The following is a 26,556-nucleotide window of genomic DNA, read 5'->3' as shown; positions in this document are numbered from 1 at the left end:
AAAGATTCCCTTCACCCAGTGAGTGAAAAGAGTCCAGCGCACTGTTCTTCCTTGCATTCTTGTCGGCCTTACTTTTCGTTCTCTGGTGTATGTTACTCTGGTGACTAGCTTAGCTTCCCTGAGCTCACAATGCCTTGGCACCAGGAACAATGCGCTCACTTACTCGTTTGCCCGCATGGTGGGAGCTGAGGCATGGGCCAGACTGGCAGCAAGTGAAACCAATCCAATTTCCAGATTCCCACTGTCTTCTATCACCCTGACGCAGTAATTAGCTTTTCCCATCAGCTATATCCTTTCATTATAATGCTTCTGTTCTAAAACACATTAAAAATCTCAGAAGCGCGATGAGGGAAAAGAGGAAATTAGTATCGATCCTTAGTTTTGTTGCGTAAACGTGGCAGAACTCTGAGACAGTAATATGATTTTCGATTTCAAAGTAAACATATATTTTATTCTGGTCAGCCGGTTACCTCAACCCACACAGAAACTCATCACTGTGCTAAAGAGTATCCAAACCAGACTGAGAGTTGTGGAAATTTCTCCATCTGGAATGGAATGCACACACTTTCCCCAGAGGGATGCACTCTACTTACTTAATTCTGGACAGTATTATTATGTATTATGCCCGCCTCCGTCCGTACCTCACAACAAAAGCAGGCAAAACCCTTGTCCATGCCTTCGTCACTTCCCGGCTGAACTTTCTAATGCCCTCTTGCTGGTCTCCGCAGCTCCACAATACACAAAATTCAAGTAATTCAACTATTTTATTATTCCACATCATTTGCATTTGATACAGAGCCCTTTATGTCAGGAGATTTCAAAACGCTTCACAGGATTTAGTGTAAACTGTGTGTTTTGTCCGTGAACAAGTGATTATCCTCTTTGGGAGGGGGTGGGGGAGGAGGCAAGCTAGGTCTCCCCGGAGCTGAACTGGCTCCATGTAATAATAATCCTTGCGTTTGATAGAACCATAGAATCATAAAATGGAGGCCATTTGGCCCATCATGTCTGTGCCGGCTCTTTCAAAAGAGCTATCCATATTCAATCCCACTCCCCCACTCTCCCCATAGCCCTGCAAACTTGTCCTCCCCAAATAATGATCTAATTCTCTCTTAAAAGTTGTTATCGAATCAGCTTCCACCACCCTTTCAGCTAATGCATTCCAGGTCCGAACAACTCGCTGTGTGAAAAAAATACTCTACTATTTTGATACAACACCTTATGACATCTTTGAGACAACTCAAAGCACCTCACAGAATTTACTGCAAATTGAGTTGACTGCATAATTTGTGGGTGAAACACAGCAGCCAATTGCGCACAGCGTGTGTCCCACAAAGAGTCATGGGTTGGGTGACCGATTTATTATTCTTATTATTTTGGAAGGAATTATTACCCCTGGAAAAGTAATCCACCAATCGACTAACAACTGGGTTCCTGCTTACTGCTAGGTAAACAGAGCAAGGGTGTAAGGAAACTTGCCCAACGTTTCACCCTGCCGGGAATCAAACCCAGGTCTCTCGCTTGCGAGGCTAGAGCTCTAACCACTCCACAATGTAATGTCAGAATCGAGCCAGTCCTCTGTGGCTGTCTCGTAAGTACAGTTCCTGAGCTATGCAGGTCCACAATATTTCATTCCTGATGACAGCACAACCATCATCGGTAGGACTCGGAAAGATAGACCAGTCACTGGAGGCAGGGAAGCATCTCACTCAGCTCCTGTTAACCCCACAAGCCCAAACCCTATCAGGTAAGGTGATCCTAGCTGGACAAACAACAGGAAAGCTTGCTATCAATAGCAAACTATTCAGTTTTAGCTGGTTGGACGCCAGCGGTACCCCAACACACAATCTCCAATCCCAAAGGAGAATGGAATGTTGGCCTTTACCTCAAGGAGCCTGGAATACAAAGGGGAAGAAATGATGCTTCAGTTGTATATAGCCATAGTCAGATCCCATCTGGAATACTGTGTTCAGTTTTGGGCACCACACCTCAGGAAACATATTGGCCCTGTAGAGGGTGCAGCGCAGGTTCACCAGAATGTTATCAGGCCTAAAAGGGTTGAGTTACGAGGAAAGGCTGCGTAAATTTAATAATAATAATCCTTGCATTTGATCTAGCGCTTTTCACTTCTTCTAGACTTGGATTGTATTCCTTTGAGTTTAGAAGGTTAAGGGGTGATTTGATTGAGGTATTTAAGATAATAAAGGGATTTGATGGGGTAGATACAGAGAAGCTATTTCCTCTGGTGGGGGAATCCAAAACATGGGGGCATTGTCTTAAAATTAGAACCAGGCCACTTAAGAGTGAAATCGGAAAGCATTTTTTCACTCAAAGGGTGGTAGAAATCTGGAATTCTCTCCCCCGAAAGGTCATGGATGCTTAATCCATCCACACCTTCAAGAGTGATGTTGATAGATTTTTGGTATGTCAGGGTATTAAGGGATATGGGGAGAAAGCGGGAAATTGGAATTGAAAGAATTAGTTGAGGTACAGATCAGCCATGATCTAATTAAATGGCAGTACAGGCTTGAAGGGCTGAATGACCTACTCCTGTTCCTATGTTTCTTGGCTCCTGCCAACCTGAGTCTAATACTTTCTGGAATTAGGTAAGCAGGATGGTCCCTTCAGAGAGAGTGCGCATTCCATTCCAACAATCTACCTCTGGAATTTCCATGTGTAGGTGGGATGCATAGAATTCTCAAGTTTGGTTTGGATACTCTTAAGCACGGGGATGGGTTTCTGCATGTGTCAAGCACCCGGCTTGACACATGCAGAAACCCATAATAATTGTTATTATTGTTATAATAATAATTTGTCGGACAACATGGCAGCCAATTTTGGACACAGCAATGTCAAACAAATAGCTATTAAGTGAACGATCAATTTGTCAGCCAAGACACTGGGAGAAACTCCCCGCTCCGTTTGAATAGTGCCTGAGGATCTTTAATATCCAACTGAACAGACAACAGACAGGATCTTAGTTTAACATCACATCCAAAAGATGGTGCATCCGACAATGCAGCACTCCCCCCCAGCAGTGCTTTGGGGTGTCAGCCTAGACTGTGTGAACTCAAAGTCCCCATGTGGGGCTGAAGCAATCATAATGACAGACCAGTGAGTTTGACGTCCATTGTAGGTAAAGTTATGGAGAATCTTATTAAAAATAAGATCATGGAGTATCTGTATAGTAATAAAACAAAGATAAAAGATAGCCAATTTGGATACATGAAAGGGAAATCCTACCAAACCAATTTACTGGTTTTCTTTGACTGTGTGACAAAGGAGCTTGGTAAGGGTAAGGCAGTGGATGTTGTATATCTGGATTTCAGTAAGGTCTTTGACAAATTCAGAACATATCTACGCAAACACTGTTTCTCAAAGCGTTTCACAGAATATACTGTAAAGTGAATTGATTGTAGGTTTTTTTGTGCAAACCAATTGCACACAGCAGCATCCCACAAACAGTGGTGGATTGAGTGACCAAATTATTAATTTTTTTTGGAAGGAATTATTACCCCCCGAAAAAAAGGTATCCATCAATCGACTAACAACCGGGTTCCTACTTACTCCTAGGTAAACAGAGACATGTGGAGTAAGGAAACTTGCCCTATGTTTCACCCTGCCCAGGAATCAAATGCAGGTCTCTCGATTGAGAGGCGAGTGCTCTAACCACTGAGCTACAGGACTCCACTTTTCCTTACTCCAAATACCTGTTTACCTAACAGTAAGTAGGAAACCAGTTGTTAATTGATTGGCAGATCGGTTTCCAGGACTAATAATTCCTCAAAAAAAAATTTGGGTCACTCAATCCAAAACTGTTTGTGAGACACTGCTGTGCACAACTGGTTGCCGCATTTGATCCACAAAATACACAGTCAATCCCCTTTACAATATATTCTGTAAAGCGCTTTGAGACGTCTCAATGATGCGAAAAGGCGCTATATCAAAGATGCTCTAATCAAAAGGATTATTATAATTATTATTCACCCATTGCAGCTTTCCTGAATGATCTTGAAATGCAGGCTAAAAACAATGGATTTTTCCAAATCAATCAAACAATCGGCATCCCAGAGTTTAAGACTGCCGCCCTGCATTATATGAACTTGATCTCTTCTTGGTCTGGGCATCTAGAAATGTATATGACATTTCAAAGGGCACACCGAAGGCCTGTTGATTTTAATAGGACCCGAGAAAAACAATGAGGTTGTCTGTTTACTGCTGTTTACTGTTGGAATGGAAACCGACATGGTTCAAAGGAAAGCACCATTATTACAGTGGACTAAAAGGTATTATTTTCTTATCACCTGACACATCACATTATCTAAAACATCAGTGAGATTGCAATCAATTTTTAGAATACAATTCTTCTTCCTCGTTCCCTCTTCTTTCTCCACAGGCTGTCTGCCTCATTCAGATCTGCCTCAGCGAGTGAGAGAGGGGGGGGCAGTGAACACTAGACTCCCTGTGATTCACCTATAACTATCCAGTATTAGATAGTAATCCTTGCATCTGTTTATAAATGTCAGGAAGACGTTTCAAAGTGCTTCACAGGATTGACTAAAATGTAGCCACTGTATTTTATAGGCGAACACATCAGCCAATATTCATACAGCAATGTCCCACAAACAGCCATGAAGTGAATGACCAATTTTATTTGAGAGATTGTTGGCTAGGATATCGAGAGATAAACTGGGTCCCAGTTTAACATATTGTTCTGAGGACGGCACCTCACCCAGCACTGCATTGCAGTATCAATAATAATAATCCTTGCATTTGATATTGCTCCGTATCACATCGTTGAGACATCGCAAAGCGCTTCACGGACTATACTACAAAGTGGATTGATTGTGTATTTGATTGTCCCAGAGTAGCCACCCCAACTGTTCCATCGCTCACTCTCTTCACACCAACCTCCTCCGAAAGGCAAAGACCCCTTTCCCCCTGTCTCATCTATACCAACTCTTTCCCGTCCTCAAATTCCAGTCATTTCTCTCCCACAACCCCAAATACTTTCTATACTACTCTCTCATCCATCCACACCTCCCATGCCCCCACCAGTAAAATTATCTGCATTTCCCTTCAAAATATCCGCTCCCTCTCCAATAAAGCCCTTACTATCCATGACCTCTTCCAGGATGAGCACATCGATATTCTTGGGCTTACGAAAACCTGGCTCTCCCCCGGTTACCCCATCCATCTCGTTGAAGCCTCCCCTCCTGGCTCCACTTTTCACCACACCCCCTGCCCCAACCAACACCAGTGCCCTCATTTCTCAAGCTTGATCTATCCTATTCCCTATACCTCTGGCTGTTTCTCCTCCTTTGAGCACCTCACTGTCTACCATCCCTTCTCTCTCTCCCTCAAAATTCTCCTAGTTTACCACCACCCCCCAAACCTGGCTCCTTCCACACTGATATTTCTCTCTCCTCTCATCCCTGTCCCTCTGCACTGAACACCTGCTCATAATGGATGATTTCAACCTCTACCTTAATCCCCTTGCACCACCTCCTCGTATTTCACTGCTCTCCTCACTAAGCCTCACCCTCCACATCAACTCGCTGACCCACAATTGTGGCTACCCCCTCAACCTTGTTATCACACATGGCCTTGACATTTCCGACCTGTCCATCATGGACAATGACATCTCGCACCACTTGCTCATCTCCCTCTCCTGCCGCATCCCCCTCTCCTCTTCCAAGCACTCCACCATTTTATTCTGCCCCTGGAAAAAGCTTCCCCCTGAGTCCCTCATAAATGCCCTCTCTTCTTCGGACCTCCTCTTCCTCTGGCCCTCCACCCGCGGAGATCCTGAAGCAACCATCAAGCTGCTGAATGACCGTCTCTTCCTGGCTCCCCTGAAATCCAGGGCTGTTTCCAAATCCACCCGCACCCACTGGTACAACAACAACAACATTACATTTATATAGCGCCTTTCACATCGGGAGGATGTTGCGAGACGCTGGCCAGACAGAGTTATGGACCCGAGCTGAGAGTCGGGGTGGGGGAGGGCATGAGGGGAAGTAGGGAGATCAAAAGAATGGTTGAAGAGGAGGGTCTTGAGGTGGGTCAACACAACAGTCATCTCTGCTCACTTAAAACCCAAACCTGGACGCTCGAGCACAGTTGGCAGAAATCCGGCCTCAAGATTCACCACCATCTGTGGCTCGAGCACCTCCGCACCTACTATCCCTCACTTTCACAGGACAAAACTGACTTTTACTCCAGTCATCCTGGAGGCCAAAAACAACCGAAAGACACTGTTTTCCACCATTCATCACCTCCTCTGGGCATTCCCTCAAGCTCCCTCTATCTTCACATCAAACAGCAAGTGCAAAGAGGTCCTAGATTTCTTCGCCTCAGATTGAAAACATCCGCTTGGCTGTATCGTCCTCCACCCCCCATGTCCCCTTCAACCCCACCCAGACCATTCACACCGCCTTCTCTCTCAACCATGGCTCCTGCCACTCCCCCTTCCTTGCACTCCTTTGCCCACATTTCTCCCTCCTCCATCCACCGCTATCACCCGCATGAAGTCCACCATCTGCTGCCTCGACCCCCTCCCCACCCAGCTGCTGGTCCCTCAACTCCCCTCCTCTCCACCCTCTGGCCGACACGGTCAACCAGTCTCTCTCCTCTGACTCTTTTCCACCCCACTCACCTCAGCCCCCCACCCACCGACCCGGCTTGGAGTCAGGCTGCACCACAGTTAAGTGCTCTGAGACGCTACCCTGCGTGGAGGGTGATATATAAGTTCAAGTTGTTGTGTTATTGTATTTTTGTGGGCAAAACCTGACAGCCAATTGTGCACAGCAGGGTCCCACAAACAGTCATGGTTTGAATGACCAATTTTTTTTTGAGGGGTTATTACCCCTAGAAAGCAATCTACCAATCAACTACCAAGCAGTTCCAATTTACTGCTTGGTAAACAGCGGTGTGTGGAGTAAGGAAACTTGCCTAATGTTTCACCCAACCCATGAATCGAACACAGGTACTCTCACTTGCGAGATGGGCGCACTAACCACTACATTACGGGACTCCACAAGAGCAGCTTCAAAGTTCAGATGTTGATTTGAGTCAAATGGAGGTTGGGAACGTGGGGAGACATTGGGGGTGAAGGAAGGAAAAAGAGTGAGACAATGACATTTTATCCCTCTTCAAGAAGCACTTTCAATTTACGCCAAGCCCAGCAGGCCAGGTGCAAAGTGGCACAATTCAGTCAATTTATATAAACAACATGTGACACGAAGAGCTGGCAACTAAGATAGAGACGTTCAGACTGAGAGTGATGAAGAACAGTTGGTGCTCCTGGGTCAGTCACACTTCATCATAAAACTAACATCAGGTCACTTTCATGAGGAATTTGGGGGAACAAAACAAATCAAGAAAGAAAATTTTTATCATCAAGCTCCCTGTTTTCTCCTCTCATTTTCCCAAACTGAGATTTTAATAATAATAATAATCCTTGCATTTATATATATATAGCACCTTATCACATCATTGAGACGTCTCAAAGTGCTTCACAAATATACTGTAGATTGACTGTGTATTTTTATGGGTGAAATGCAGCAGCCAATAGCGCACATCAATGTCCCACAAACAGTCGTGGATTGAGTGATCATTTTTTTAAAGGGATTTTTACCCCAGTAAGCATTCCGCCAATCGATTAACCACCAAGTTCCTATTTACCGCTAGGTAAACAGAGGAATGTGGAGTAAGGAAATTTGGGTAAGATTTTACCCAGCCTGGGAATCGAAACCCAGTCCTCTTGCTTGCAAGGCAAGCGCACTAACTATTACGCTACAGGAATCCATATGCCTGAGCCCGCTATTCTTGGTAGTCAATTGCAGCTAACATCCTGGTGTTTCACTGAAAAACGTGCAGAATACACAACAGATTCAATCACGTTACCTACCTGAGGTTATGTGTTGAATCATAATTCTCCACATAACAAAGCAGAAGCCAAGAACAGTTGGTGGCTGCAAGACCAAAATGTACGAAAACAAACTAAAAGCAAAGAGCTTTTCGATATTCATGTCAGCCCTGTCAGCAGTGAAAGTGAGAGGCTACAGGACTCAAACCCTGGACCCATTTAGTAAATACTGGAATAACATTCTTGAAGAGGAAATCTCCTTGGGTGTACATTCACTCTTATTTATGTGAGCATTTGCGAGTGCTCAGAATTTAGGAAATTCCATTTTGAAACTTTCTGTAAAATTCGGCACAAACCCTGCTTGAAAGTTGAGACAGATTTGCATTTGACAAATTCTGCACTGTAAAATTGTGACAAAGATAGGTGTGAATGGGTGGAATTTCTCCCCATCTGTAGCACACTTCCTCAGTAGCCTTTGAAAGAACCTGGATTTGATTCCCAGCGGGACAAAACCTTAGGCAAGTTTCCTTACTTCACATGCCTCTGTTTACCTGGCAGTTAGTAGAAAGTTGGTTGTTATTCAATTGGTGGATCACTTTCCGGGTAATAATCCCTTTTAAAAAAAAAAAAATTTGGTCATTCACTTCATGACTGTTTGTGCACACTGCTGTGCCGCATTTCACCAATAAAATATGGTTAATTTACCTTATTCTGTGAAGCGCTTTGAGACATCTCAACAACGTGATAAGGTGCTAAATCAAATGCAAGGACTATTATTATAATTATAACCTAAATTTTCCAGACTAGCTAATAAGGAATTCAAAGTTGGGATGAACCTGAATGGTTTTTGTTTATATCAGACAAATTTCCATAATATTTGATCAAATCTGCTCCTCTCTCAGATACACTCAAGCAAAAATCAATCGTCCAATTTAACACACATAATTCCGAACATCATTACACTGCATTCATACAGTAAAGTGCACACACTGAAAAGATGGAGGATTAAACCTTATGCCAAACATGACCAAGAGATTAAAAAAAGTTCAGAATAAAAGAAATTATTGTGTTTAGAGCAACATTAACTTGCATTTGTATAGTGACAGAGCTCCGAGGTGCTATATAAATTGTTGTTATTGTATAGTGACCTTGACGCAAGGAAAGTATCTCAGAGTGTTGTACGGATATTGAACGTGAGAGAAGGGGAAGGGGGAGGTGACCGTAGGCACGGTTGAACAAAATCTATTTAAGTGATCTTTATCTGTGTTTCAATTGAAATTCAGCACCGTATTGCACAAAGCAAATTATTCTATTCTGAAAGGCATCGGCAGTCACAGATCTTATAGGGGTTTGGGAGGAACTTACTACCAGAAAGCAATCTGCCAACCAGGTTCAAATTTACTGCAAGGTAAACAGGAGTGCCTAAGGAAACTTGCCTAAGGTTTCATCCTGGCTGGGAATTTAACCCGGGTGTTCTTTTGGTGCAAGCACACTAACTACTACCCTATGGGACTCAGGATAGCATTTTGGATCGCTGTGCAGTGGTGGGGTTAAAGATCAAGCAAGGGAGAAGTGGGGACAAGGTGACCATAGGCATGGATGTATTTAAAGCAAAAAAANGACTTCATAATCTCTCATCGTCACAGCTATGCTATTCAAAATCAGTCTCCACATTCCCTGCTCAGCAGCCTAGCAAGCAGTTTGTTCCGTAGAGAATTAGTTCTTAGTTCTCAAGCAAGTACGCGTTCCAGTTCTTTGTTTTCCTTGAAGTTAACTGTGGTTGGTATTTCAAAAGGCATCATTACGACCTGGCTGATGCAGTAACTTTGAGTAACATTTTGGTCACTTAGTCTCCGAAGACAAGAACCTAATTGTACTTTTCTTTACAAGTCATCTCCCAGCACGATCTCCAGCTTTCAGAGCACATTATTAGCACCCTGTTGCAGTTGCCACGCAACAGCCTAGCAACTTGCGATCATGTTTTCACAATCGCTAATAACCTAAATATCGTGTTATTCCTTAATGTCTGTCAGAGGAGTGCAATGTACAACACCTCCACTTAAGGACGGGCACCACTGAAGCAACTGCTGACATTAATATGAAAACGTGTGCACCAAATAGTCTTCTAGGTGCTGATTTAAAAAGTGCTTTAATGTTGTCTGTCAGCAAAATCGGTTCTCCCAGGATTCAAGTGAATACCTGGGCTGATAAAGCAAATGCTCACAATGTAACTTGTCCGGCTCTATGAAAATACTAATTTCTCATTTACCGCTGGAATCTGAGACACAGTTGTCCAACTCGGGACAAGCTTAGTGCTAAATGCAGCAAAAACACAGACCAATTCTCAGCATCAGATCCAACAGCACTTCGAACAAGATGATGGAAGTAACATACAAATTATCCAATATATATGCATATATTTTAGATATACGTACTCCCAGGTAACAGGAGAAACAAGAATCATAGAAATTTATGGCACAGAAAGAGGACATTTGTCCCATTGAGTCTGCTTCGGCTCTCAGAGCAAGCTGTTTATCCAATCCCATTGCCCTGCACTATCCCTTTCTCCCTTCAAGCCACTCTCTCTCCTAATGATATAATCATCCTTTCATTCAACATACTGGCTTATCATGTGGTTGAGACATCTCAAAGTGCTTCACAAGAGGGATTAAGCGATATGGGGATAGGGTGGGTAAATTAGGTTAAATGATCAGCCATGATCACCCATGATTAAATCAGCCATGGTAAATCATGGCAAATCAGCCATGATTTACCGCTCCACTCTAGCCTCGGCCAAGTCGTCCTTCTACTCCAGGATAATCCTGGAGGCGAAGAACAACCCCAGGCTACTGTTTTCCACCACATCCCGACTCCTCCGTCCCCCCCGCCACCCCGCGCAGGTCATCTCCTCCAACCTTCACTGCGAGGAGATGCTGGATTTCCTTGAATCCAAGATCAAGGGAATCCGCTCCGCGGTCACTTCCCCTCCAACTTCCACCCACCACCCACCCCTTCCCTCCCACACTCCGACTCCTACCCATCCTCCCCTACACACCTTCGTACCCGTTTCCCCACCCTCTGTCACTGAACTCATCCTATCCCTAAAACCAACCACCTGCTCCCTTGACCCCATCCCCACTCCACTCCTTATCTCCCAGCTCCATTTTCTTGCCCCACACATCACTGACATCATAAACCTGTCCCTCTCCTCTGGCTCTGTCCCCATTCCATTAAAAACTGCCATCATCACGCCCACCCTGAAAAAACCCTCCCTTGATGCGTCGCAGCTATCAAGCTACCGGCCCATCTCCAACCTCCCCTTTCTCTCCAAGGTCTTGGAAAGAGTTGTCGCCTCCCAACTGCGCTCTTTCCTCTCCACCCATTCTCTTTTTGAACCCCTTCAGTCAGGTTTCCGTGCTGCTCATAGCACAGAAACTGCCCTGGTCAAGGTCACCAATGATATCCTGACTATCTGTGACCAGGGCTCCCTCTGTCTCCTCGTCCTCCTCGACCTATCGGCAGCATTCGATACGGTCGACCACGCTATCCTACTCCACCGCTTGTCCTCCCACCTCAACCTTCAAGGCACTGTCCTTGAATGGTTTAGCTCTTACCTTTCCCACCGTCTTCACTTCGTCTCAACGAATGGCTTCTCCTCCACCCCCCGTACTGTCTCATGTGGTGTCCCTCAGGGCTCTGTCCTCGGTCCCCTCCTCTTCACCCTCTATATGCTCCCCCTCGGTGACATCATCCGCAAACATGGGGTTAACTTCCACATGTATGCGGATGACACCCAACTCTACCTTTCCTCCTCTACTCTCAACTCCACGACCACCGATGTCCTGACAGCCTGCCTGTCCGACATCGAGTCCTGGACGAGAGACAACTTTCTTCAGCTCAACGTGCGAAAAACCGAGGCCCTCCTGATTGGCTCACGTCAGCGCCTCCGCACCTCAGGCGCTGACACCATCAGCATCCAAGGCTGCACTCTCCACCTCTCAAAGCCAGTCAGGAACCTCGGCGTTTTGTTCGACCCTGAGCTGTCCTTTCTCCCTCACATCCGCACCACAACTGGCACCGCCTTCCATCACCTCCGGAATATCGCCAGATTACGGCACTACCTCACCCCTCACGCTGCTGAAACCCTGGTTCACGCCTTTGTCACCTCAAGGCTGGACTATGGGAACTCTCTCCTCGCCGGCCTTCCCGCCACCTCCCTCCACAAGCTGCAGGTCATTCAGAACTCTGCAGCTCGTGTACTGTCCCGCACCAGGCTTCGGGACCACATCACTCCCACCCTCGCTCGCCTCCACTGGCTCCCCATCCCCCAGAGGATTGATTTCAAGATCCTCATCCTCACCTACAAGGCCATTCACGGCCTTGCTCCCTCCTACCTCTCCAACCTACTATCCCCCTACCTACCTGCCCGTACCCTCCGTTCCTCTGGCTCCGGTCTGCTCCACGTCCCCCGCCCCAACCGCCCTACTATCGGTGGTCGGGCCTTCAGCCTCTCAGCCCCGAGGCTCTGGAACTCCATCCCCCAGTGCCTTCGCCTTGCTTCCTCCCTTTCCTCCTTCAAGGCCGGTCTCAAAACCTTTCTCTTTGACCGTGCCTTCAGCTCCCCTCTCGACTCTCTTCCTCCTCCTCGCTCCCTCCCTTCCCTCCCCTCACCCTGACCATTTCCCCCCTCCTCTCTCCCTCCCTTCCCTCCCCTCACCCTGACCATTTCCCCCCTGCTCGGGTCATGACCCAACTGTGCAGCGCCTTGGGACGTCCTCCTGACGTGAAAGGCGCTCTATAAATGGAATCTTGTTGTTGTTGTTGTTGATGATCTTATTAAATGGCGGGGCAGGCTTGATGGGCCGAATGGTCTACTCCTGCTCCTACGTCTTATGGTCTTATCTACTGGAAAGTACAGTGAGTGTGTATTGTATGGGTTGAACGGGGCAGCCATTTGCACACATTAGTTCTGGATGATCTTCAGCCTATGGAGGGAAGAGTTGAGGAAGCCGACAAGCAAGGAGTTTGTATAGTCAAGCCTCGATGTATGAATATGTGCATGAGGGTTTGGGTGGCCTGCGGTATGAGACAGTGGCGGAGTCGGGCAATGTTGCGGAGTGGGGGCAAAGCAAAGCGGGTCATGGCACGGATGTGGGATAGAAAGAATATTTGAAGATCAAACAAGATGCCAAGGTTCCGGTAACTCTCTGTGTAAAGCTTTCAAGCCTCTAACTTTCACAAGAAAAGATTGCTGGCAGGAGCTCAGTCAGGTGAGAGAAATGAGAACCCACAATGAGAGTGCACGAATTAGAACACTTGCTGTGACACATTCCACCGTCTCATCACCCCCCCTTCCCCCCTCATGGTCAGCTTCACTCTCTCTGCCATCATAAATCAGGCCCACAATCTCACTGGTAAATTTTCCTCACAATAATATTCAGTTTTTGGTTAAAAAAAATTATTGCATTTGATATAGTGCCTTATCATGTCGTTGCGACGTCTCAAAGCACTTCACAGAATATACTGTGAAGTGAATTGACTGTATTTTTTGAGCGAAACGTGGAAGGCAATTGTGCACAGCAGCATCCCACAAACAGTCGTGGATTCAGTGACCAAATTATTACTATTTTTCTCTTTTCGAATAGCTCCATGGAATCTTTAACATTTATCGATTTAACGTCTCATCCAAAGGACAGCACCTCTGACAATGTAGCGCTCCCCAACATTGCATTGGAGTGTCAGCTTAGACCATGTGATTCCAAGTCCCGATGTGGGGCTTGAACCAACAACCTTCTGACTCAGACGAAAATGCTACCACAATAGATATTGTCCTTTTTTTTTGCAGGTGAACCCTCCAGCATTTTCAGAGCATGTTAAAAAAGGGTGATCAGAAGCGTGGACGGACCAGAGCTGAATTACATTCCTCGCCCACAAAATAGTCTGCACATGCATTCTCATCTGTGAGCATTAACAATTCTGTTCCCTCAAAGGCAGAATGATCTTCCTGCACTGTGTACAGTGCACATGGCATCTCTGGACAAGGTAATTGAAAGTTTGCTCCTTCCTTTCAAGGCAAGACAGCTGCTACTTACATGGCATTTGTCAGGCAGCAAATAACAACGGTCTGTTGATATTAAAGTTGATGCCGGGAATTCTGGAATCTTTCAGAGAGACTCATTGCTGGTTGGTCAGTGGGAACTGATATAGAATGAAGGACATGTCACTGGGAGCCCATTTACTTGTTGGACTGGCAATTGCTGCTACAGTGCGGGCAACTGAGAGGAGTAGGGACTGCCCGAAGGTGTGCACTTGTGAGGTTCGGCCGTGGTTCACACCAAGGTCGGCCTACATGGAAGCTCCCACCACAGACTGCAGTGACTTAAGCCTGACGGCATTCCCACATAACTTGCCATCCGACACCCAGGTTGTGCTGCTGCAGAGCAACAACATTTCACAAATCAAAGAGCCGATAGACCTCTTGGTCAACCTGACTGAAATCGACTTGTCTCAAAATAACTTTTTTGCAATTGGCGACATCAACCTGGGACAGGCGAGCCGGCTGATGTCTTTGCACCTGGAGGAGAACAGGCTCACTGAGCTGCCCAAAGGGTGTCTGTCTGGGCTGGGCAATCTCCAGGAACTCTTCATCAACCACAATCACATCTCACGGGTGGCACATGGGGCCTTTTCTGGCTTGGCTCGTCTCCTCAGGCTCCACCTCAATGCCAACCGCTTGGCGTCCATTGAAAGCCAGTGGTTTAAGGACACACCAAGCTTGGAGATCTTAGCCATTGGCGAGAACGCCATCGCCCAGATTCAAGACATGAACTTCAAGCCACTGGTCAGCCTGCGGAGCCTGGTGATGGCTGGCATGAGGCTGACCCAGTTGGGTGACAAGACCCTGGTTGGTCTGGACAGTCTGGAGAGCATTTCCCTGTATGACAATGGCTTTCGCTCTGTGCCCCACGCGGCTCTCCAGAGGGTCCCCAGCCTCAAATTCTTGGACCTGAACAAGAACCCAATTCAGAGGATCAAGCAGGGAGACTTCCGGAACATGCTGCATCTGAAAGAACTCGGCATCAACAATATGGCAGAGCTGGTGTCCATCGACGGTCTCGCTCTCGACAATTTGCCCGAGCTGACGAAGATCGAAGCCACCAACAACCCGAAGCTCTGCTTCATCCACCCAAACGCGTTCTACAGAGTTCCTCAAATGGAAACGTTGATGATCAGCAGCAATGCGCTGAGCGCCCTCTACAGGGGGACAGTAGAATCGCTTCCCAAGCTTCAGGAGATCAGCCTCCACAGTAACCCTATCCGATGTGACTGTGTCAACCGCTGGATCAATGCAAAGAGGACACGTATCCGCTTCATGGAGCCCCAGTCGCTGTTCTGCGTCGACCCTCCTGAATTCAAGGGGCAGCGAGTCCGGGAGGTTCCCTTCAGAGAGATGACCGACACCTGCCTGCCGCTGATCAGCTCTGAGAGTTTCCCTTCCGGCCTGAACATGGAGCAGGGCAGCTCCGTGTCCCTTCACTGTCGGGCCACAGGGCAGCCAGAGCCTGAAATGTACTGGATTACCCCGGCCGGTGACAAGCTCTTACCCCACATGGCGACCGGCAAGTACAGGGTGCACCTGGAGGGAACCCTAGATATAGTGGAAGTGGCCGGCGAGGACTCGGGCTTGTACACGTGTGTGGCTCACAATCTCCTGGGCTCGGACTTGCGGACTGCGGTCATCACGGTCAATGGGTCCTGGCCTCGGAGGGCGAACGACTCTTTTAAGCTCCGAGTCCGTGAGGTGACCTCGCATTCGATCCTGGTGACCTGGGAGGCCGTTTCCAACAGCGTAACGGCCAGTGTTAGTTGGTCGGCTGCCGGTTGGGTCACATACACGGTCAGAGCTCCCACAGACCTGCACTTGTACAATCTAACCCATTTGAACCCCGCCACCGAGCATGAGCTGTGTGTCCGCCTGGCTGACCTTCACGGACAAACCAAAACAACATGTGTCAACGTCACCACGAACAAAGGGCTGGACCATTCGGCGAAAGGAAAGGAGGCTAGTGCCGGTTTGGCGACGGTGACGGCCCTTGGTACCGTCCTGGGGGTGGTTAGCTTGGCCTGTCTCTACTTCTCCTGGAACATGGACTGTGGCTGTTTACAAAATGACACGCAGAATGAAGCTGTGGTCGCACTTCCCTTGGACGAGTCTTGTGTTCCTCTCATGGATAATCGGGACATGGGGGGAGAGGAAGACGTGCCGACCCTGGAACTGGAAGCCACTGTCATTGATGTGTCAGCGGCTGCTCGTAAAAGCAGAGATGGCAAGGGTCATCTGAGCTGCAACTGGCCGGCTTTTGAATGTTGAGTAAATGGAGGTGAGAAGCACTGATCCGTTCGCCCTGATACTGACACCCGTGGGAATGGTGTGAGGGTGATGGCGGTGTAGCCCACCCCCAGTTTATAAACAAACTCCCGTGTATATGTCAAGTCGGTGAGGTAGGCACATTCCAGCGTCCCTCCCGGGTAATTTACAATGTGGGGCTGGCGAGTGGGGCAGCCCGCCGCCACCCCCGAATGCTGAGGGAGTGAGCAGACAGCAATCAGGCACCAGGCAGTGACAACAACCTCATGTTTTACTCTATGTGAAGTTGTTTACTTTCAGTCCAAACAATAAAACAGATATACAGTAGAAGAGCACAGTGAGAGTAGGTAGGTAAAAGGTTAAATGCATTTCCCCTGTATTTGACTAACGTGTAAACAGTATTGGTCTCTACTCCTGGCCTCTTACACAAGGCTGGGAGCTGCCAGTAGTTTATAAGCTGTGTGGTTGAAATCGGATGCCACATGTGGTGTTAAATGGATATGGACCTTTAGATTAGGTCATACATTAGGTCATACAAGTATGTGAAATGCAATCTTTTTTTTGAGAAACCAGAAATTAACATTTTTGAATAAACTCAGTTGTGTCTGGTTCCCTTTTCACTTCGAGTTCAGTAATTATTATACAGCCCTGTCCGCAATGGTGTGCACAGCCCTGTCTGCAATGTTGCACACAGCCCTGTCTGCACTCGTGCCCCACATGTACACATTTCTATTCATTTCAGTTTTATTCATTTTACTGTTCATAAAGCCAAACAGCAGAACTCCCTGCCTGTGTTAATCATATCTTTTATATCTCACAAAAGGTTTTGCGCATTTTATTTCCAGCATCTGATATTCAATTTTCATCTCATTAGCATTTCTGCTGGTCAGGGAATACTGTTCTTGCGGAGTTCGTGCTGCACTTCTGGGTACATCAAGAAGTCAGCCGAACAGGGGAGCAACACATTGTGTCGGCAACAATGGGGACATTTATAACCTTGCAGTGCTGATGTGTTTTACACACACCCCACAAACACACACACACACAGACAGACACACCACACATACACACAACATATGCAAACAGACAGGCATGCACACACTAGAAATACACACACACAGACACACCACATAAACAGACAGGCATGCACACACTAGAAATACACACACACAGACACACCACATAAACAGACAGGCATGCACACACTAGAAATACACACACACAGACACACCACATAAACAGACAGGCATGCACACACTAGAAATACACACACACAGACACACCACATAAACAGACAGGCATGCACACACTAGAAATACACACACACAGACACACCACATAAACAGACAGACAGACAGACAGACATGCACCCACACCACACACACACTACAAACACATACACAGGCAGACACAGACTCAGACACACACACACCAAACACACACCACACAGACACACATAAACACAGACAAACAAACACATAGACACACAAACATACTACACACAGAAACACACCACAGATATACAAATAGACACACAAAAAATCACAACATTGATAAATCACCATCACACACGGCATGCTACTAAAATTTATCAGGAAGCCTGCTCATACATCACCACAATCTCAGTCCCTCGGACAGCGCTTTCATGAGTTCGGCCATTTGTCAAAAGCACAGGCTTTATGACCTAATACAATGTAGGGACTGCATAGGTAGCAACATCTGGGAAGCTTCTGGAGCTTGGATTTTCTGAGTTTGACCTTGGCAGCATTTGGCAGTCTGCCCTTGCTGACAGGGTTAAGAGGCTGAGGAGAAGCCTTGCTAGTTAATGCATCTCAAAGAGCAAAGCAGCACACTTCCGCTATAATAGATCCCTTGACAGCAAACCACATCACAATAAAAATTCTGATTTTATTCTGGTTTTAAAAAAATCAGTGAGAATCCTTGATGGCTCAGCAGGTCTTTTACCATGATAAATTGAGCCAGAACAAGAACATCAAAGATCCAGTTTTGATTATAATAACCTTGCATTAGATATAGTGCCTTATCACATCATTGAGATGTCTTAAAGCGTTTCACAAAATATACTGCAAAGTGAATTGATTGTATTTTTGGGTGAAATGAGGCAGCTAATTGCACATGGCAGTGTCCCATAAACCATGGATCAAGTAAGGAAGCTTGTCTAAGGTTTTGCCCCACCCGGGAATCAAACCTGGGTCTTCTCGCTTGCAAGGCGAGTGTTCTGACCAATATGCTACAGGACTTTCTCCATGGAGTTCACTGATCAGACCTATTGTGACTGTACAGAACAACAACAATAAAATTACAGAAGGCTCACATTTGGCCTCAATTGGAGGCAGAGGGAAAAGCAGTGTTTCAATGTGGGCACAAGTAATTGCAATACCAACCAACACTCACTGTCAAAGGCTCACACTGGGAAAATGGGCACTGGTTAAAGGCATCAATGAAGCCACATCCTGGGGAAGAAACCAGGAACGAAATATGTTCAAGTGAAGAAAAGAGGAATCAATCATTTGTTTTATATATACAAAAAAATCTTTGCTACACACAATTGGGTGTGAAGGTTCGATGTGTTGGTAGTTAACGGGGAAATGGATGGCATGCAAAAAGACAAGAGTGAACATTGAAGCAATTTAAACAAGTGTCAAATGTGGTTAGCGCTCTTGGCTAACAAGCGAGAGGACCAAGTTTGATTCCTGGGCGGGGAATTAGCTGCCGTGTTTCCCTACAAAATACACAGTCCACTTTACAGTACATCCTGTGAAATGCTTTGAGTCGTCTCAGCAATAATGATAATACTTGTATTTTTATAATAATAATAACAATATTATATTATTTATTAAATGTAGGAGTAAGTGAGCTCTATTCTCCGTTGTTTGGATCATTGTGGATCATTCGGACCAAGTCAGTAATATGAAAATGGGACTGCAGAGCAGGGGAGATTGGGAAAGTAGGTCATCTTTGGTTCTGGTAAACTGGTGCCACCACAACTTGCTTGCAAATGCACAAAGCATGTTCCCATAGATGTACTGAACTCGATTAACGCTTGGCTTGTTGAGACCAAGGGCAGACCAGTCTCTAGGAGCAGGGAATCTTCCCACTCAGCGCCTGTTAACCCTGCAAGCAAAAGCCCTAACGGGTAGCTGAGCAAACAGCTGAATGCTTGCCTCTGGAATCTCTGGGATTTTCATGTGTCGGTGGGATACATGGAATTCTCAGTTTGGTTTGGACACTTTTAAGCATGATGATAGGTTTCCACATGTGTCAGGCACCCGGATGACCAAAAAGAAGACCAAGATTACCCAACAATGTCAGCTGATGCAGATATCAAAGGTAGTACCGTTTAAATCATAATAATAATAATAATTTCTTTTTGGATCTTTTTTCATCAACTTGGTTTGGGAAGTTCGACTTGTCTTGATTTTGGTAAACTAGATGCAGCAGTAATTCTGCCCTGTATCGAGATATTAAAATGAATTGTCTGCTCTGCTCTCCAGACAGATGAGTGTCATTTCAGTTAAGTGTTTGCCAGGCCATTAAAACAGCAAACAGTAAATATCACCTCTTTGGTGGAAGCAGGCTAGAATTTTTTGTGACATCTATTGCAGTGCCATTTCCTTCCAGTATAATTCTGCACATTTTCAAGACATAAAATATTGTTTTAGTGTCCATCATGCTCATTACTCTTTAATGGAAGTCATAAAGGAATAGCACCACAATTCAAGTACATTTCCTGAATGGCAATTACCTTTGCAATTAAGTATAAAACAAACACAAAGCCAAAAGAGAGAGGGACAGAAAGCTTCCCATTAGTTCATTATTCTCACTTACGTTATCTTAATAGCTACATTTTATGCAGCGCCTTTCTCGTTGGTGACATGCCTCAAAGAGTTTCACAGGATATGCTATATAGTGTAGTGGCGGTGTGTTTTGTGGGCGAATATGGCAACCCATTTACACGCAGCAACATCAATAAATACGAGAATAAATAACGTAATAATTTTCGACATTACTCCTGCTTACTGCTAGATAAACAGAGGCATGTGTATGGAGTAAGGAAATTTGCCTAAGGTTTTGCCCTGCTTGGGAATTCAACCCAGGTCATCTCGCTTGTGAGTGCTCTAACCACTCTAACCAGTTACTTTTATGCTTGAAAAGTTCTGACAGAGTCACAGTACTTCCAAAAGCACGTGGTATTCTTTTGTTTGGGAAAGGAAGGGGATCAGCACACATGGTTGCTTCAATTGAAACTCCTGAAGCTGTTCAGATTAGGATTAACCAGCTAATTGGTCTGAAAAGTGCTTAGTACAAACTTGTGGTTTTGCCAGAAGTGCTGTTGATTTTTTTTTATATGTGTAAAAGGTTCCAACTCTCAAGTAGCAAACTCACAGTGGGCTGTCAGTCATCGCACAGTGCAGTAAGTACGAACTCGGCTGTTAGTCGATTGGCGGTTAGCTTTCTGAGGGGTAATATTCCCTTCTAAATAAATAATGATTTGGTTGCTCAATACACGACTGTTTGTGGGACACTGCTGTGCGTAATTGGCTGCCGTGTTTCGCCCAGAAAAAATATAGTCAGTCCACTTCACAGAATATTCTATGACGAGCTTAAGACGTCTCAACAATATGATAAGGCGCTCTATCAAATGCAAAGGTTATCATTATTACCATCAGAAAAAGCTATCGGACATCTTTCTGATTTCAAATTTGATGAATGTAAAATGCGGATTTCAAGCTAATAGGGTTAGGCTTAAATTGAAAATAATATTTTGGGATACAGAATATGAGTGATTTGAGATAAAGCGTAGAATGCTTGAAAGAACCAGGCAACTTTCGATTTAAGGTTCCCAAAGCTTTCCACTCTGTTGTAGTCTAATCCATTCAGAATTAATTGCTATCAACATCTCGATTATATTAAAAGGAAGTATTATTATTAATATAAAACACATGCTCGTATTTAAATTATCTGAACGCCAAGCGAGGTAAGGTAACATGCATTCGTTCTGAGGAGTGCACCGGCCATGACTGCCCTCTTTGTCCTCTGGTACCTGAGTCCCAGCCTCCATCACATCAATTTCATTTAAAAAGGCATGTTCGTGGGCAGCTGTAAAAGGGGCCCTTCAGTGAACAGTTAATTAGCTTTTTCCAGAAAGATTTGCAAAGCTGCTTTTCTGTTCAGAGAATTCTAATTTTTATGGTCTGAAAAAAAGGAGCTGCGTCATTATAATAATAATCCTTGCATTTGATACAGTGCCTTATCACATAGTTGAAACATCTCAAAGCACTTCACAGAATATATTACAGTGATCACAACATCATTAGGTTTGGAGTACTTATGGAAAGGGACAAGGAAAAATCAAAAGTGAAGATACTCAACTGGAAGAGAGCTAATTTCAGTGAGTTAAAAAGGGACCTAGCCAAGGTGGACTGGAAAGAAAGATTGGCAGGTAAAACAGCTAACGAGCATTGGGAAGCCTTCAAGCAGGAGATAGTTTGGGGACAGAACAAATACATTCCCACAAAGGGGAAAAGTAGAGAATCCATGGATGAATAAAGAAATTGGGATTAAAATAAAACAGAAAAAAGAGGCTTATGATAAATGTCAGGTCCAAAATACAGAAGATCATCAAATAGAATATAGAAAGTACAGAGAAGATCTGAAAATGGAAATAGGAAGGACAAAGGGATTGTATGAGAAAAGATTAGCGAGTAACATCAAAGGGAACCTTAAGGTATTTTATAAGCATATAAAGAATAAACGGTTAATCAAAGACTTGTAAGCAAAATAGAAGCCCACGGTGTTAAAGGGACAGTGGCAGCACGGATACAGAACTGGCTGGGAGACAGAAAACAGAGTGGTGGTGAACGGTTGTTTTTCTCACTGGAGAGAAGTGTGCAGTAGTGTCCCCCAGGGGTCAGTAATGGGAACACTGCTGCTTTTGATCTATTATAAATGATCTGGACTTGGATATAGGGAGTACAATTTTCACGTTTGGAGATGGTACTAAGCTAGAAAAAGTAGTAAACAGTGAGGAAGATAGTAGCAGACTGCAAATGGACATAGATAGACTGGTAAGATGGGCAGACACGTGGCAGATGAAGTTTAATGTGGAGAAATGCAAAGTGATGCATTTTGGGAGGAAGAATGAGGAGAGACAATATAAGCTGATGGTACAACTGTAAAGTGGGTGAAGGAACAGAGAGATCTGGGGGCTCATATATGTAAATCTTTGAAGGTGGCGGGACAGGTAGATAAAGCTGATAAAAAAAAGCATATGGGGTACTAGGCTTTATAAATAGGCATAGAATACAAAAGTCAGGAAGTTATGATGAACCTTTATAAAACACTGGTTAGTCCTCAGCTAAAGTACTGTGTTCAGTTGTGGGCACCACACTTTAGAAAGGATGTCAAGGCATTGGAGAGGATGCAAAGGAGATTTACCAGAATGGTACCAGGAATGAGGGACTTCATTTATGAGGAGAGGCTGGAGAAGCGAGGATTATTGTCCTTGGAGCAGAGAAGGTGAAGAGAAGACTAAATAGAAGTTTTCAAAATTGTGAGGGGATTCGTTAGGGTGAACAAAGAGAAACTATTTCCACTGGCGGGTGGGTTGGTAACCCGAGGACACTGATTTAAAATAGTTGTTAAAAGAAACATAGCTGAGGTGAGAAGAAATTTTTTACACAGTGAGTTCGGATCTGGAATACATTGCCTGAAAGGGTGGTTGAAGCTGATTCGATAACAATTTTTAAGCGAGAAGTAGATAATTATTTGGGGAGGACAAGTTTGAAGGGCTATGGGGAGAGAGCGGGGAGTGGGATTGATTTGGATAGCTCTTTTCAAAGAGCCGGCACAGACACGATGGACCGAATGGCCTCTTTCTGTGCTGTATAATTCTATGTATGATTCCATTTTAAAGTAGATTGACTGTTTTTTGTGGGCGAAACGCAGTAGCCAAGTGCGCACTGTAGTGCCCCACAAACAGTCACTCAATCCACGACTGTTTGTGGGACATTGGAAAGATGTCCCAAGTCGCTGGACAGTTAAGGACTTGCACCCAAACTGGGGATTCGAATCAAGAGAGTTGGGGGGTAGGGGTAGTTGGGGTGGCAGTGGGGCCGAAGGCATGGTCAAAGAGGAAGATCTTGACAGGGAGGGGACAAGGCAGAGGGATTCAAGGATGGCTTTCCAGAGAGTGGGGGCAGAAATGCCAAAGGTAAGAGCTTTGGGATGTCCTCCTGATCTGAAAGGCACTGATAAATGTAAATTTGTATTTAACGTTTTTGTTAAAAATGCCACTTTTTTTTACAAAGAGTCACTGTTGTCAAATATAAATGCTGGTGCCGTAAATATCAACTGCAGAGAGTGACAATCCCACCGCCATCACCCCAGTTAATAACGCTGCATCCGTCCAACGCATTTCCTAAGCAAAAGAGGTTCATGGGAAAGAGAGAAAAAAAACAGTGCTCAGCTCAACAAGAGTTCTCACTCTTGAGAAGTGAGTCTATTCAGCAAAGTCAGACAAGGTGGATTTCACAAATACTTCTAAAACAAATTAAATGGGTTGTTGTACAGTAACCTACTTTAAATCATGCCGTGTCTATTAAGAGACTTCACTTGAGAAACAATTATGATTGCAAATGCTTCTCAATCTGAAAGGAAATTTACATTTTCCTTTCCCTTATAACGTGAAAGTGGACTCTCCTGGAAGGATGTCAGTACAACAACAACAAGAAGATTCCATTTATAGAGCGCCTTTCACGTCAGGAGGACGTCCCAAGGCGCTGTACAGTTGGGTCAGGACCCGAGCATTGGGGAAATGGTCAGGGTGAGGGGAGGGAAGGGAGGGAGCGAGGAGGGGGTAGAGAGTCGAGAGGGGAGCTGAAGGCACGGTCAGAGAGAAAGGTCTTGAGACCGGCCTTGAAGGAGGAAAGGGAGGAGGCGGCGAAGGCACTGGGGGATAGAGTTCCAGAGCCTAGGGCCTGAGAGGCTGAAGGCCCGGCCACTGATGGTAGGGCGGTTGGGGCGGGGGATGTGGAGCAGACCGGAGCCAGAGGAACGGAGGGTACGGGCAGGTAAGTAGGGGGATAGTAGGTCGGAGAGGTAGAAGGGAGCAAGGCCGTGAATGGCCTTGTAGGTGAGGATGAGGATCTTGAATTCGATCCTCTGGGGGATGGGGAGCCAGTGGAGGTGAGCGAGGGTGGGAGTGATGTGGTCCCGAAGCCTGGTGCGGGACAGTACACGAGCTGCAGAGTTCTGAATGACCTGCAGCTTGTGGAGGGAGGTGCCGAGAAGGCCGGCGAGGAGAGAGTTCCCATAGTGATAAAGGCGTGGACCAGAGTTTCAGCAGCGTGAGGGGTGAGGTAGTGCCGTAGTCTGGCGACATTCCGGAGGTGATGGAAGGCGGTGCCAGTTGTGGCGCGGATATGAGGGAGAAAGGACAGCTCAGGGTTGAAGAGAACTCCGAGGTTCCTGACTGGCTTTGAGAGGTGGAGAGTGCAGCCTTGGATGCTGATGCTGTCAGCGCCTGAGGTGCGGAGGCGCTGACGTGAGCCAATCATGAGGGCCTCAGTTTTGCGCACGTTGAGCTGAAGAAAGTTGTCTCTCGTCCAGGACTCGATGTCGGACAGGCAGCTGTCAGGACATCGGTGGTCGTGGAGTTGAGGGTAGAGGAGGAAAGGTAGAGTTGGGTGTCATCCGCATACATGTGGAAGTACGCAGAAGATTATTGAAAACACAATCTACATGGGTTAGCCATCGTTGACAGAGTGCTAATAAATTATCTTGATAGTAACAGCAATATTGTGAGGTGGCCAGCAGAACAATGCACTGCAAAGACATCAGCTGAGCTGCTGAGTGGAGTGATGAGAGCTCCTGCTTTACTTCTCCACATAACAGGTTTCCTGGTTTGTCAGCCTCGCGCAGTGGTAGCACTTACGCCTCTGAATCAGAATGTTATGGGTTCAAGCTCCACATCAGGACTTGAAATGACATGGTCTGAAATTACACTCCAATGCAGCATTGCATTGTCAGAAGTGCCATTCCTTTGCATGAGATTTTCAACCGAGGTCCCCTCTGCCTGTTCAGGTGGATGTTAAAGATCCTATGGCACTAATGAAAAAGAGGAGGGAGTTTCTCTGTCCTGGCTAACAAATCTCCACAAATAAAATTGGTCAACCAATCCATGCTGTTTGTGGAACATTGCTGTGCGCAAACTGGCTGCTGCATTTTGCCCATAAAATACAGTCAATGCACTTTACAGTATATTCTGTGAAGTGCTTTGAGATGTATCAACGACGTGATGAGGTGCAATATTAAGTGCAAGAATTATTATTATTATAATACTCCCTTGGCTTGATCATTGCAGGTAGAACCATGTGGAGACCAGGGAGCGAGGGAAAATTACAGAACAATGCTGCGTATCATAAAGTCAACTTCACTTTAGTCAATCTTGGGAAGACGTCCCACTGACATGAGCATCATGTCTTATAAATAATAATAATTGTATTTGATGAGAGACCCCCACATCAAATACAATTATTATTATTTATAAGACATGATGCTAATCTTTGTGTTTGATGTCGCATTTTATCACCTCGATCTCGTACTTCCATAACACCGACCCAACTGCTTCCCATCACAGGATCGAGCTGTGATCTCTGATCATAAGCAAAAAATCACAATAGAAACCCAAGTTGACTCACACTTCAATTTTCTAACCTTCCAACAACTTTCTCCTAAAAAGTACCCAGTCACTACGCTTTATAATTGTCCCCATGACCGTGAAAGGCGCTGTCTAAAATGTAATGACTATTATTTTTATTTTTGTTGCCAGAAAGATCGCTAAAAAGAGTAAAAAAAAGTCAATATTATCTGTCGAAAATTTGCAGAAAACAATGAAAAATGGCTTCCTTGCACCGAAGCAAACGCAAGTTTGTGTTCTTGGAGCTCAAACTGTTTTTGAAGTAAGGAGGGTGGTCCTAGCTGAACAAGTAGTGGGAAAGCTTGCCAGACAGTATTCTCAATAGCGAATCTAGTGATTTTGGCTGGTTAGACTCCAGCAGTACCCCAACACACTCAGAGGTCACCAAGCTATGGCTCTTGCCAACCTACTTTCCAGAATTAGGTAAGTAGGATGTGTCCCTCCAGGGAGAGAGTGCGCATTCCATTCCAACAATCCATCTCTGGGATTTGCATGTGTAGGTGGGATGCATAGAATTCTCAGTTTGGTTCGGATACTCTTAAGCACGGGGATGGGTTTTTCCATTTATCAAACACCTGGCTATCCAAAAAAAATCAT

The 26,556-nt window shown here is 45.4% G+C and overlaps 2 protein-coding genes across 2 annotated transcripts in view; one reads left to right on the top strand and one right to left on the bottom strand.

The window, feature by feature from the left end:
• The window catches only part of lrrn3a (leucine rich repeat neuronal 3a), a 32,356-nt gene extending 15,498 nt beyond the window's left edge, over positions 1 to 16,858 (top strand). The window contains exons 2-3 of the mRNA XM_042335919.1: positions 13,716 to 13,912; positions 14,039 to 16,858. Of these exons, the coding sequence (XP_042191853.1) occupies positions 14,079 to 16,241 (2,163 nt within the window). The 5' untranslated portion in view covers positions 13,716 to 13,912; positions 14,039 to 14,078 and the 3' untranslated portion in view covers positions 16,242 to 16,858. The remainder of the gene's footprint in view (positions 1 to 13,715; positions 13,913 to 14,038) is intronic.
• The window catches only part of immp2l (inner mitochondrial membrane peptidase subunit 2), a 324,690-nt gene that overhangs the window by 126,152 nt on the left and 171,982 nt on the right, over positions 1 to 26,556 (bottom strand). The gene's annotated exons all lie outside the window — the stretch shown is intronic.

This window comes from Callorhinchus milii, unplaced genomic scaffold (assembly GCF_018977255.1).
Source record: "Callorhinchus milii isolate IMCB2004 unplaced genomic scaffold, IMCB_Cmil_1.0 Scaffold5, whole genome shotgun sequence".
NCBI classification, from domain to species: Eukaryota; Metazoa; Chordata; class Chondrichthyes; order Chimaeriformes; family Callorhinchidae; genus Callorhinchus; species Callorhinchus milii.
Note: the sequence above shows the minus strand (reverse complement) of the source record. Positions and strands in the feature narration are given on the sequence as shown.